Genomic DNA, 14,215 nt, shown 5'->3' with positions numbered 1-14,215 from the left:
TGCAGGACAAGATACAAGTAAAAGAAAACCCAAAGGATAGAACTGACAGTAGGCGCTATCCGTTGTTCTACACACTTCTTTTAAAGTGGAATGCTAAACTTCAACTTTCGGCAAGGACTAAATGCCACATTAGTTTCAGACACCCTAACAGGAACAGGTGCAAAAGACAGTGGTTCCAGTATTTAAGTGCATCTCTCCCTGGGCTTGGGGAAGAAATAATCATTTTGCTTTATTAGAGTGCATACCCAGGATTTCTACAAGCAGCACAGCTGCACTTTCACCCATATTAAACATCGATTTTGTATGCACAAATAAGGCGGACATCGGGACCGGTGGCAAAAAGTGCACCGAGACGAGGTAACAGGAGAAGGGTGTGGCAGCATTAAGCCTCGGGCGATGGACGGCAGGGGTGTGGCTAAGGTAGTAGCTATTCTATAGTGAAATCGAGTGGGCGATCTGGCGACATCAGGGAAGCTCGTAAGACCAGGACTTCACCCGACTCGCCCTACTGCAAAATTCACCCTCCCCTCTACCAGCGATCTGTCACGTGTCCAAACTAAGGAGCTGGGGAACTTCTCAGGGAAGTCACACGTGTCCACCTCCCACGGGACCTCCCCCCCCCGCGGCCTGACGAGCCCGTTATGCATCCCAGCCTAGAACCCGAGATGGCGGGTGGCCACTGACCTGCCCAGCAGCTGGTCATGCTCGTTGCGTATCTTGCCCAGCTCGATCTGCAGCTTGGCCCTCTCCCGGGCCGTGTCGTCCAAGGTGCGCCGGGCATCGGCCAGCTCGGCCTCATAGAGCGCCTTGAGGCCGGTGAGCTCCCGGCCACGCACCTCTTCGCGCTCGGTGACCTGGAAATGCAGCGCGCTGTTCTCGATCTCCAGGCTCCGCACTTTGTCGATGTAGACGGCCAGGCGGTCATTGAGCTCCCGCAGGTCCTCCTTCTCTTGCATGCGGGTGATGCGCGTCGGGCTCAGAGGAGTGCTGGCCGCGCTGCTCCGGGTCCGCTGCCCCACCGGCGTGGAGGCCGCCACCGCAGCCGCCATGGCGCGAACAATGCGCGGGGAAACGAGGGGAAGAGACCCAGCCGTGTGCAGGGCGGGAAAAGTGGGGTGGCGGTCAGTGAGCCCGGCCACGAGAGTTGGGGGCAGGAGAAAGGGAAGGCAGGGGTCCCTGGAAGTACCTAAAATGGGGGCGAAGAGGATTAAAAAGGTGCCGCAGAGGCAAGTTGAAAGTGCTAAAAGAACAACCCCCTCCCAGGAGCGACAGAAGAAGGTAGGGGAAAGTTTGAAGTGCAAAGAGAAAGCGGGCCGAGAGTGCGAATGAATGAATGAACTCAGGATCGCAGAGAGAAAGAGTAGGCGGAAAGGAAAGGACTAAGGAGCTTCTGCAAGTGATGAATAGATGGACAGCAAAACGGGTCCAAACGGACAAAAAAGCCGGCAAGTGCGAGAGGGGAAAAGCAGCAATGAAAAGAGCCCGCACAAGCGCCCGCTGCTATGTTGCTGCAAGGAGCAAACCTTCCCGCCCGAACGCGTACGCCGCCTCCAGCCGCTCCTCCCCGGGTAGAATGAAACACAAAACAGGCGGGCACACAGCAGAACCAATATGGCCGTCGCGCGCTCAGAACCAAGCGTTCCTCCCTCCCGCCCACAGACGCCTTTCACACGTGACCCGAGCTTAACCAATGGGAGGATGAAGTGTGCCGAGCTTTGCTGTTTATGGAGGTCTAGACTCTAAATTCAAAACCCGCCGCCAGCAACTGTCAGCGAGGTGGTGGCGCGCGTTCCCGGGGGCGCGCTTCCCCCTTCGCTCTCTCTGTGTAAGCTGCCCAGTGCCCACCCCCTCCGCCCGCGTGCGCTTTCTTAGCCCGGGCGTCGCTCTTCTTTGCTCCCTTCCGCCGCTCCTCGCGCCGCCTTGGGCTTCCCCTCTCAGAGCTGATACAAAAGGAGGAAGGGGCTGCTCCTTGACCCCGCCCGCCCTAGAACAGCAGAAGGCGCTGCTGATTCCCCCCTCCCTCCGTTTCCTTTCCCGCCTAGGTGGTGGAGTTAAACTACTTCTTGCCGTTATTTTAAAAAGTGAACGTCCTGCACGAAATCTGTCTCTCGCTCTGTGTTTGAATACCGTGTGACTGCTTAATAGCAATAGCAATAGCAATAGCACTTACATTTATATACCGCTCTATAGCCGGAGCTCTCTAAGCGGTTTACAATGATTTAGCATACTGCCCCCAACATTCTGGGTACTCATTTTACCGACCTCGGAAGGATGGAAGGCTGAGTCAACCTTGAGCCCCTGGTCAGGATCGAACTTGTAACCTTCTGGTTACAGGGCGGCAGTTTTACCACTGCGCCACCAGGGGCTCCATGTGAGAACCATCTTAAGTGAGAACCATAGGGAAAAGTCTCAGCGACAGGGTGCTGGTTGGTTGCCCAGCGTATAAACACGATGCAGCTTGATTGGGGTAAGTTTTGTTGGCCTTGAAAGCCAAATATTACACATTGCTACTTCGGTACTTCCACAACACTCACATTTGTCATATACCTTCGGAGTTAAAAATGGTGTCAGGAATATCTACGATGGCCATGCACAGACTCGAAACACTACCGCGTACACAGCCCATCGCCGTAAGTTCAAACTCGCACAAGAAAGCACATGGGAAAGAATCGGCCAGCTGCCGAACACTTTATTATCCTAGTGAAGATAAAAAGCAACAAATCACCACACAGGCTCACGTGCTTTCCAGTCCCGCATGCTTACTCCGAAAAAGATCCCACTATGTTCAGTAACATTATCTTTAAAGTAACATTGCAGTTCTAGCCAAGTTTAACTCAGAAGTGAATTCCCATTGAGAGTGCAATCCTAACTAACCATGTTTACTCAGAAGTCCTACTGAATTCAATGGAGTTTATTCATAAGGAAACATGCATAGGATTCTAGCCTCCACTTCTGTTTTAACGTGTGTTAGTAATATGAAGTAGTTTGCAGATAAAATAAAGTCAGGAAGAATGGTTATCAGAAAAGGTTCAGAGAATTATACAATATTAGTTGGATGATCTCATGCATTGGAGTAAATGAAAACAATGCAATCGTGTGTGTATATATTCTGAGGACAAATTGATCAGGGGTATAGCTACCAGTGGCGTATCTAGGGAAAAATAGTGCCCAGGGCAAGCACTGAAATTGTGCCCCTCCCCCCCCACACCATCCAAACATCTGACACCCATCTTTCAGATAACTCTCTCAGCCTCATTCCCTCATTTGCAAAATGTGAACATTAACAGGGTTACCTAATTCTATAACTGTAGGAAGAAGAATGTTTTCAGCTGCAATATCTCCAAATACTATAGCACTGTAGCTGCCAAAATACTGCTTTGTAGCCAACTATTAAAAGCCGATGAGCCCTATACTATATGGAATCTGATATCAATGGCCCATCTCATAAGCATATTATGGAGAGGCATTTATGCATTACATTTATATCCCGCCTTTCTTCCATCATGGAATTCCAACTATACATGGGGCCAGTGTTCCCTCTAACAGGGATTCCCAGATGTTGTTGACTTTAACTCCCATATTCCCCAGCTGTGATGGCTTTTGTTGGGGATTATGGGAGTTGTAGTCAACAACATCTGGGAATCCCTGTTACAGGGAACACTGTATGGGGTTCCCAAGTGGTTACCCATCCAGGCACTGACTACAACTGGACCTGCTTAGCTTCAGCGAAGGGGTTGTATTATATGGCCTCAGCCCAGAGAATAGTGCTGCAGTACCCTGTACACTTTGCACAGAATTCACAAGGAAGATGTCAAAGGGCCAATTAGCATGTAGGAAATAACACTATCTTGGGGTATTGGGGGTGGTTTGAGAATGTGTGTGTGTTTTGCTGAGTTTCTTATAGCTTGAACACGAGAGGCAGAAATTCAATAGGTATGGCTTTTCCTAGCACGAAGGTATAGTTTCAAGAAATCTGCATCTATTGAATTTTCACCTGTCATGTGGTTGCTAAAGACACATAATCTCTCTTAGGAAACAGGTGGCAGCCCTATTGATTGCAGGTATGGTAAAAGAAATCATTGTTACAGATAAAGTCTTATATTTTTAAAAAGGATGGGTTAATATTTCTGATATGTGTATGTTCATATTCATACATGATCTCTACCTCAGACACACACATGCAAGAATGGTATAATCTATATAAACACAACCTCCTTGTGTTTTCCCACCACTCCTTATTTCAGAGGCTCTTCTTAACACAATTTCAAAGGCACTAACAATCCCCAAATCAACCAGCCACATTCTATATTTCTAGAGCACCCTCTTTCTTTACCCCCCACAACCAGTCCTGAACTCTAGCAAAGCAACCTGAGCTTGTTCACTGTGTATAACTTCTCACACAAAGCTAATTCAAACCAATTTCAGGTTTAGAAACGATGGAGGTACAGATAAAGGACTTGAACATAAGAACAGCCCGCTGGATCAGGCCCAAGGCCCATCTAGTCCAGCATCCTGTTTCACACAGTGGCCTACCAGATGCCGCTGGAAGCCACAGACAGGAGTTGAGGGCGTGCCCTCTCTCCTGCCATTACTCCCCTGCAACTGGTACTCAGAGGCATCCTACCTTTGAGGCTGGAGGTGGCCCACAGCGCTCTGACTAGTAGCCATTGATAGACCTCTCCTCCATGAAGTCATCCAAACCCCTCTTAAAGCCATCCAGGTTGTTGGCTGTCACCACATCCTGTGGCAGAGAGTTCCACAAGTGGGTCACGCGTTGTGTGAAAAAATGCATGTGTGAAGCAAATGCTCTTCTCATCAATAGTTTTGACAATGTCTCTTGTTTGTGTGTACCTAGAAAACCTGACTACACATGCATATGAAATTATTTTCTGCCACTTTTCATTGCTGACTCTCTGGGTTAGTCACAAACTGCTCCAAAAGGGGTAAATGGGGTCCAGCAGGTACAGGTCTTGGCAGGATTCTGCAAATTGTTACCTAATTATGTAGTAAAGACCAAGGCTTTTGTGAGGGATCAGACAATTTAATATTTTTTTTTTTTGCTCTTTTTAAAAAAGGATGACCCTAAAAAGGATGAACAATCCATATCACAGAAATGGGAAGAAAATTGCTCTCCCCCTCTGCTCTGAATCTTATGCTGAACAGGCACCAACAGGGGCATTCAAACTGCAAGAGCATTTCAGCTAAAAGGCTTCAGCAAAGTGAGTGTAGAAGTGAAGCTTAATCCAATGCTTGTTTACAAGAGATGGAAGTTTGGGGCGGTGTACAAATATAATAAAATACATACATATGTAAGTCCACTGAGCTCAATGGGACTTGCTTTCAGGTAAGAATGTACAGGATTACAGTCTGAGAGAGAGACTGCAATTCTCTCTCCCTTCCCTGCCCCTAGCTTCAGTGGCAACTACAAAACCTAAGATCAGGGAACCTTGTCTGACTTCTAGTAGTTTTAAAGGGAAAGAATACTATAAGCTGTCTTTAAGTAGGTTTAAGTTTCATAGTCAGTTGTGGCAGTTTCACGTGTCTTATCATCAGAAAGCACATTTGACTGTATACACTACAAAGCTGTAGGGGTAGGGACCTGATACCCTCCTCCATGTGACCTTTTGTCCAAAATTGTGACCAAATGTGCCTGATTTCTGTTATTTTGATTTTTGTATGCATTCTCATAGCCCCAGTTTCTAGTATGCCCTAGGCTAGATCTTAATGATCCCCTGTTTTATCTATACCATGAGACAGAAGACTATTGATGTTTATACTCTTACTTCATGTAAGTGGTACTGGTTAGCTGCAGATATATTTTCTTCTCCCTTCACAAGTATATGAGTGTCCTTTCTCTTTTCCCCACCCTCTTGTTATCAGTGACAGACAGTATTTGCAGGTGTTGAACTACAACTCCCATCACCCCCACCCAGGGGATGATGGGAGTTGTAGTTCAACTGCACACAGAGAGAGAGTCAAGTTTGCCTGTCCTCCCTGCCTAGGGGACGCTAGGGTTGCAAGCTAGAAGAGTTATAGGAAAGCATAATCCACTTCATTCTCCACCCTTTTTTCCTGTTGCAAAGTTTCAGTGCTTTTGTTTAAGAGCCGAACGGCAAGCTCAACTCAGCACTAAATTTGCAAGGTTGAGGAAAACTGGTCCTGTTCCCTTCATGACTCGCCCCACGGCTCGCCCCTCGGCTCACTCCCCCTCCCCCACGAGGAGCCAGAAATGCCCCCTCCTCCTCCCTCACCCCTCTTTCTGCCAGTTGCAGCTTCCTCGCCTTTCCTTCCCTCCCCTGCGCCCCGGCTGCTGTCTGCTGGGGCTCACCAGGCTGCAGCAGAAGCTCAGGGTTTCTCTGCGTCCGGCTGAGCCCTCTCAGGAGGCAGTGGCTGCCGCCACTTCTCTCCCCACCCTAGGCGCACAGACAGTCACACAGACATCAACAGGGAGAGCAAAATCGAGGAAGACATCCGATAGGCGTTCACACACACATCTTGTTTTGCCAGCAACTCCATCCTTCCTTGGAAGCGGTTTACAAGCTCCCAGACTCCTTGAATCACCCTTCTTTCAAAAATTATGAAAGCCAACCAAAAAACAGAGAATCAAGAATAAAGCAAAGCACCGATTTTATTTAGGTGAAAGGCAACTCTGAGATGCCTCCGCCTCAAAAGGCATCAGATCTGCAGCAAGGGAAACCGCGAAAGAGAATGGGGATTAGATATTGGGAGTGGTCAGGTTTTGGAGTGGTTTTTAAAATGCAAATAAGCGGTATAAGCATTTAATCTATAGCTAACTGGAGAGCCCTCACTTTAGGAACTATGAGGGCTTGCAAGGATTTAATGTGGACAACGTTTTTAAAAGGGGGGAGTGGTGAAGGGATTCCCCTGCTGAGTTTGGGAAGCAGTAGGGAGCAGCTGCTTGTCCTTGCCATAGAACAACAACTTTTTAAAAAACCAAGTCCAGGTGCGCTCCCCGCAAGCCTCTAGCACTGGGGGAATTTCTGATCAGCAAACCAGTCACTCTGGGGAAAGGGAGGAAAGCTCAGGCTACAATTTACAAAGCAAGCTGATGTTGCCCGCCCCCCCCCCCCCCGGCAGCAGGTCTCTCGCGCTCTCTGTCCCACGCTTGTTCTCCCAATGCCCCCCCCGCTCCCTTTCATCTATAATCTTTGCCCATAACACATTTGATCCTTTTGGGGAGCGGGAGGAGGAAAATCTTTATCCAGGACCAGAACAGAAGCGGGCGGCAAGGCAAGGCAGCAGGTTAGGGCGCGCGCAGCAGGACACACTGACTGAGACATCATGATTTTAGGAGTTTACTTACTGGAGTCAGTCTGTGTAATGCAGCCGGCACGAATGGTACTTCAGCGGCGGCAGCAGCTACAGCACTCAAAGAACAGGCAACCTGCATGCCAGTTGGGCGTGGTGAGCAGCTGCAAGGGACTGAGTCAGGCAGGCAGAGTACAGACCAGCCGAGGCACTCAGAGCAGCCTGCAGCGGCATGGTGGGAGGGTTCAAGGAGAGGAGCAGCATTGCAAATGGGGGAGAAGGAAGCGGAAGCACTGCTTGCCAAGGGAGCTCTCTCTGCGCGGGGCGCGCCGGCAAATAGGAGCGCCCGCCATCTACAGCCCCCGCCCCTTGTGCCTGCGCAAGTGTGGTGTGTGTGGCCGGGTGTACAGCAGGCCCCTGGTGCCCAGGGCACGTGCCCTGCCTGCCCCACCCTGATTACGCCCCTGTATAGCTATAATTGAGCAGAAGGGTTCAAAGAACCTAGACCCCTTAGCTCCGGAGGGCCGCCCAGCTCCACCCCTCCCTATTTTCTTCATTATCTCCCTCACTCCAAAAGGCTGCCAGCAAACATGGGCCCCCTCTCCCCTAGCTACACCCCTGAAATTGACGTTTTGGTTTTATTTATATACTGCTTTTCAACAACAACAAAAGGCTCTCAAAGCAGTTTACATAGCAAAAAGGATAACAACATGGTCTTCCAGGGGGAGGCAAGAGAGGGCAGTTGCTCCCCCCCATTGAGCCAGATCCCATTGAATTCAGTGGGGTATAGGATTGCTGGCATTGCCCACCCCTGGAAAAATGTGAATGCCCCTGAATAAGAAAATGATGTTTCCCCGGGGAGAGGAGAGCTGGTCAGGGAGAGGAGAGCTGGTCTTGTGGTAGCAAGCATGACTTGTCCCCTTAGCTAAACATGGTCCACCCTGGTTGCATATGAATTGGAGGTATAAGCACTGTAAGATATCCCCCTCAGGGGATGGAGCTGCTCTGGGAAGAGCAGAAGGTTCCAAGTCCCCTCCCTGGCTTCTCCAAGATAGGGCTGAGAGAGATTCCTGCCTGCAACCTTGAAAAAGCCACTGCCAGTCTGTGAAGACAATACTGAGCTAGATAGTTAAATGGCTGGCACTGCATTCGTGGCGTGGCCCGGAATGGCTCTTACCTGCAGGGAAGAGCCACTCTGCACCACTCCACGAACGCAGTGCCAGCTCGAGTCTAGCTCCCGAAGGGGGAGTTAAACGGCCAGCCCTGCACCGGCCTGACTCGCTCTCAAGTGCCAGGCCACGCTCCCCACATCTGACGTCAGATGCAGGGAGCAAGGCTGCCGCCGCCGCCACCACACACAGTCAGTCAGGCTCTGCCACTGGTTGCAAGGAACCTTTAAAAGCACCTTTACAGGGTACAGAGACTTCTATAGAGCCCTGGTTGGATAAAAGGGCTCAGGTTCAGTTCCTCTTAGTTACATTACAGATAAAAACACTATAGACCAGGCATCCTCAAACTGCGGCCCTCCAGATGTTGCTGAACTACAACTCCCAGCATGCCTAGACACAATTTTTTGCGGCTGGGTATGCTGGAAGTTGTAGTTCAGCAACATCTGGAGGGCCGCAGTTTGGGGATGCCTGCTATAGACCAATTGTAGGGATTTGCAAAAGCACAAAATCAAAATAAATCTAATGGAGGCTACCTAACACACGGTTCCCTGGCTAAACCTTTCCCTGAAGCCAAACTCCTTGGCTTCCTTTTTCCTTGAACTCACCCCAAACTCCAGGAGATAATTCAAGTTTCCTGCAATCCTGTCTCTCAAGGATCTGCAGATGTCCTTCCATGAGACAAGCTGGCTGTTGGCCATGAGGCAGCCAGTCTTCATGGCTGGTACTCATGAAGCTTGTTCCTCATCTTCTCTCATTTCTCTCCTGGCTCCTTCTGAAAGCAAAGATCACCTTCACTTCCTGCCGCCAGGCCCTCTAGGTCCTGGCTACTGTGTGTTCTACGTGGGGCTGCCTTTGTATGTAGTTTGGAAACCAGTTAGTTCAAAATGCGGCAGCCAGATTGGTCTCTGGGGCAACCCGGAGAGACCATATTATGCCTGTTTTGAAACAGTTGTACTGGCTGTCGATTCATTTCTGGGCAAAATACAAAGTGCTGGTTATTACCTTTAAAGCCCTCAATGGCTTAGGTCCGAGTTATCTTAGAGAGCGCCTCCTTCTGAATGATCACCACTGCACGTTAAGGTCATCTGAGGAGGTCCGTCTTCAGTTACCACCAACAGGTCTGGTGGTGACTCAGAGGTGGGCCTTCTCTGTAGCTGCTCCTGAGCTGTGGAATGCACTCCTGGCAGAAATCCCTAATCTGAGCTCATTATTGGCCTTCAGGAGAGCCCTTAAGACCTATCTGTTCGGCCTGGCCTTCCAGGGCCTGGAAGCCCTTTTTTAACTGTTTTAAAACGGTTAAGATTTGGCCTGGTTTTCCAGGGTTTTAAGAACTATTTTAATTGTTTTAATAATGGTTTTATGTTGTTTTTACAGTTTTTGATTTTAATTGTTTTGTTTTGTTTTAATGTAAACCGCCCTGAGCTATTTTTGGAAGGGCAGTATAGAAATCCAATCAATCAATCATTCAATCAATGATAACTACTAACGTGTTCCACAGAAACCAGCAAAGGCCTCTCTCTTGCTTCTCTGTAATATATAAAGTAGCAAAGCTTTTGCAATCTAATATCCTGGAGGAAAGAGTTCTTGGGTCTTGAACAAACACAGTCTACACCAGTGTGCGCCACAAGAAGAGGCGGGATAACACTGCAGGATGCTTACAAGGAAAGTGCCTTAAACTGAACTCTCACTTGAGTTGACTTACAGAAAAGGCAACCCACATTCTTCAAGGAAAGACTTTCCCAATGGGAAGAATCATAAACTATGGGTTACCTGCATCAGAAAGGACAAGACTTTATCACAGGGGCATTTACGCAGAGAATGTTAGCCTACGACTAACTCCCATTTAAATTAGTGACATTTAAGTTAGACACACAACTAACCTGTCTATCAGATTTCATCTTTATATGTTTTGAACATTATACAGTATGAGTGCATGTAAACATACATTTAAACTATTGTCACTGAGGTCTGGAAGTAAAGGTAAAGTGTGCCGTCAAGTCGGTGTCAACTCCTGGTGACCACAGAGCCGGTGTCAACTCCTGGTGAACACAGAGCCATCTGGTTTTCTCTGGTAGAATACAGGAGGGGTTTACCATTGCCATCTCCTGTGCAGTATGAGAGGATGCCTTTCAGCATTTTCCTATCTTTCTGCTGCTCTCTAAGGTAGGAAACATACCAGTGGGGGTTCAAACCAGCAACCTCTTGCTCCCTAGGCAAATTACTTCCCCATTGCACCATTAGATGGCTTTAGTCTGGAAGTACACTTACCATATTATTATCAGATGTGTCTATTCCTCTCCAGGGTGAGCTCAGGAAAACCAGAACTACTGGCTCACAGTAGAAGCTAGCTGTGCACAGTGTTGATTGGCTGGTGATTGTGATGTCACAATAATACCTCTCTTCCACCCCCCTAATCTAAGAGCAGTTTTACAACCTTTGAAAATATAATCGTGCTTTTTTAAAGGCACTAAATGAATGTTGAATAAAGATACATGCACTCCTTTGAAAAGGTTAAGAAAAAAGGGGGCCCAAGAACTCAACTGAAGTATAGGGACAGGGGCAAGGTTGACAACTTGAACCTGCCTTGAAAAATCATTGATAAGTCTTTTATATACAAAGCAAAGGCAAAAAGAAACTGGGCTCATAACATGGGAAAAAGAAAACACAGCAACTGGTGTTTTGATCTACATTTGTACACGTCTTATTAATACTTTTACATATGTTAAATAAGAATCCACTTTTTACATAGTTAACGTCTTTAGCAATATGGATAGTTGTTCTTCCTCACTGTTTTTCCCAATCTTTTGCAACCAGTAGATAACATAAAAATGACAGCAATCAGACAAGCAATATGTGTGTACCTGTTTGTGTTGTATTGTTTGTGTGTACAAACAATATGCGTTGTTTCCAGCACCTGCCACAACATAAAATTGTCCACAGAATTACTATTACACTATTACACTTTATATAACAGCTGGTACTACAGTAAAAGTCAGTGTGCATAGCCTTCATCAGCTAAAATAATAATTATGTGCAGTATTCAGTGTTGAGTAAATGTTAGCTCTGTGCCCCCACATGTAGATGGTTTTTTGCTGGTTTCAGTTCCCTTACGTAAGGAATCCACCCACCCAAACGTTTCTAACATTTCCACCTCAAGTTCAATATTTCTGAAACGGGGAATACTAATGTAACACCTCCCAATCACTAATTTTCTCTATCACTCAGCTAGCAGAATACACTGCACTTGTGTTAGTCAACAGTGCAGTGCTTACTGTAGGTACATGTCCAGAAAGTGCAATGAAAAGAGATTGCCCAAAATATAACTCAATTTTTTCACTGAAGTATAAATCCTCAGGGTCTGCTCCAGGTTCCAGCATCCTGGGGAAAAGCCCTGTGTTGGGCCCCCCTGCCCAACATGGAGAAGGCGTATGCAGATTCACACTGCCCTTCTCAATGGTACCCAGCTCAATAAGTAGGAAAGCTAACTGGGTTCTTTCTTCAGTGCCAAAGCAATGACAACACAGGAAAGCTAAAGGGGGAGCATGTGGATGTTCCTATCTGAGTGCTGCCACTCTAGCTGTGGGTGACAGTGCTGAAGGAGAAGCATATGCTGCCACAGCTTACCAGATGATGATGGGCAACTGAGAACACTCTTCTTAGTGATAGACTGTGGCCACTGCTGAGTGGAGCATCCACTGCCAGCACTGCCCCATCACCCAGTAAACCAGGGCCCATTGGACAGTGGTGGGCAGCACCAGATAATCCAGGGACTTCAGAAGTTGGCCAGGTGGACCCTTCAATGGCTGTGGGTCTGTCAGATATATTAGAATGAAATCACCCCTTATTTGCATTTGGTCATTTGATTCAACTCTGGCCTAGAAAATTATTTTCTTACCTGTTACCTTTTCACCTGAAATTTCATGCTTGTGTCTTTCTATATTGCTTGTATTTTTTTTAATATAGTGACTATCTAGTTCTCTGTTCCTCAGATATAAGTATTAGTGAAGGAATGTATAACCACATAAAAGGGATTAATTATATATGAGTGGGAGTAACAATAGATCAAAGAAAGTTGTAAATAAGATTTTTCTGTTAAGAGAGGACCAGATTGCTGATGTATTCCTCTTGTTATGATTTCCTGCTTGCTCATGAATAATTTTAGAACTAAAAAGCATAAACCCAAATGGAGAATCAGGTTGTCTCCTAATATCTCAAACTGTCTCTGGGCAGTTTGTGAGTACAGCAGTGGTAAGATTTTTTAATTAAGGCCACTCTGACATTCTTTCATATAAAGCCTTCTGTAATAAGTTCTTTTTTGATGTCTTATGCTTTGTCTATGGTTTATGTTCGGTATAAGCTGTACTAGAAATGATATTAATAAACAAGTATTTTCATAGAAAGATTTTCTCTCAAGTTCTTAATTTCAGCGGAATACCCTAGTGACCATGAACTTACATAGTGATGTATTCTTTAAGTTGGAGATTTTGTACTCCTCAGCTAGCCAAATAGATAGGGCTACAGTATGTCCTCATTTCCACTGGGCACATCCTCATTTCCATGAAAAAGAGGAATGTGCTTAAGCAAAGACAGTCTGTCTTGTATTTGCCTGCCTCAACATGTAAGCTGCCTGGCAGACCTGGCTCCCCTTGAGCCAACAGCCAGGTCTATCAGTTCCCAGAGACCAGAGTTACCAGTTAAGAAAGCAAGCTGGCAGGCAGACCTGGCCACCTTTGCACTAGTGGTCAGAGCTACCTGCTGCATACAGCAGCCCCTGGGTAGACCTGGCCTCTTTTGCTCCAGTGGCCAGGTCTAATGAGCAGGTGATGCAGGTTGCATGCCTGCCCAAAACAATGGGTGGACCTAGCCATTCAGTCCTATGGAGGTACCATCAGCCTACTCAAGTCAGTTAGTAGACCTGACCTTGGTTACTCCAGTTGTGAAGTCTATTCTTACCACTGCAGCTGTCCCATTCACATCAATTGGTAGACCTGACCTCTGTACTTTAAAAAATAAAATAAAATGATGGTGGAACAGTGTTCCAATTTTTCAAGTTGAAAATATGGTGAGAACGTTTTCAAGCCTACAGATAACTTAAGGCTAAACTCAAGGTGCAAAAGCCCCATTAGAGGCAACTCACAACAGGCCAGTAGGCCCATGCTCTACCTGTCCAACTTTACCGTCTGACAGGACCTCATTGACTGACTGAGCCACATAGGTATCTCAGTCATTGAGGAACTGAGCCACTTAGGTACTCACAAAGGTATCAAACCAGAGCACTTCCCAGTTCACCAGAGTTCTGAAACTTGGCACATATTCTGAAGCAGGAATTTGTACTTCTGTTCTTCAACATGACAAAAACCCTCTCCAAGCAGTTTGTAACCCTATATGCTTTGCACAGTTAACAGTGCCAAGAGGAATGTGCTGGCAAATCACTTCCCCTACCTTGCTGACTCTGTAGTCCCCATCCCCGCCAACTTCAAGAGTGCAGTATTTGCCTGCGGAGACAAATACAATTCCTGGGGGAGAGATCACCCCCATGATGGGGACCACTGGGGCACCTAGCATTCCCAGTTACAGGGAGGATCTCTTCCTGGATAGTATTTGTCTCTGCCGACAGATGCTGTACTCATGGTTAGTGGAGACAGGGCTTGTCAGCACAGAGAGTGGGCCTTCCTGGTACACTTCAGTTGGCATTGTACAGTATGCAGCCTAAAAAAGTCTAAAATGTAGCTCAAGGTATTTCCAGGCCACCCAGAAAGCGAAATTTTGGCGCACAC

At 47.1% G+C, this 14,215-nt stretch overlaps 1 protein-coding gene and 1 long non-coding RNA gene across 4 annotated transcripts in view; one reads left to right on the top strand and one right to left on the bottom strand.

The window, feature by feature from the left end:
- Positions 1–10,737, bottom strand: part of LMNB1 (lamin B1) — a 53,735-nt gene extending 42,998 nt beyond the window's left edge. The window contains exons 1-2 of one of the 2 annotated variants that reach the window (XM_053292231.1): positions 1,524–1,826; positions 685–1,186 (exon numbers count right to left, since the gene is read on the bottom strand). In XM_053292231.1, coding sequence (XP_053148206.1) covers positions 685–1,049 — 365 coding nt within the window. In that variant the 5' untranslated portion in view covers positions 1,050–1,186; positions 1,524–1,826. Of the gene's footprint in view, positions 1–684; positions 1,187–1,523; positions 1,827–10,706 lie in introns of those variants that run through there. The other variant, XM_053292232.1, reaches the window with a different exon arrangement.
- On the top strand, positions 755–12,832 carry LOC128343337 (uncharacterized). 2 transcript variants are annotated; one of them, XR_008315483.1, is made up of 3 exons: positions 755–2,467; positions 5,076–5,899; positions 5,953–6,491. It is a non-coding gene; the product is annotated as an uncharacterized LOC128343337 (long non-coding RNA). The 2 variants fall into 2 exon arrangements; XR_008315482.1 differs by lacking the exon at positions 5,953–6,491 and adding an exon at positions 9,937–12,832 and having other exon boundaries at positions 2,271–2,467; positions 5,076–5,219.
- Positions 12,833–14,215: the final 1,383 nt, after the last annotated feature.

Source organism: Hemicordylus capensis, chromosome 2 (genome assembly GCF_027244095.1).
Source record: "Hemicordylus capensis ecotype Gifberg chromosome 2, rHemCap1.1.pri, whole genome shotgun sequence".
NCBI classification, from domain to species: domain Eukaryota; kingdom Metazoa; phylum Chordata; class Lepidosauria; order Squamata; family Cordylidae; genus Hemicordylus; species Hemicordylus capensis.
This window is presented reverse-complemented; position numbering and strand designations above follow the sequence as displayed.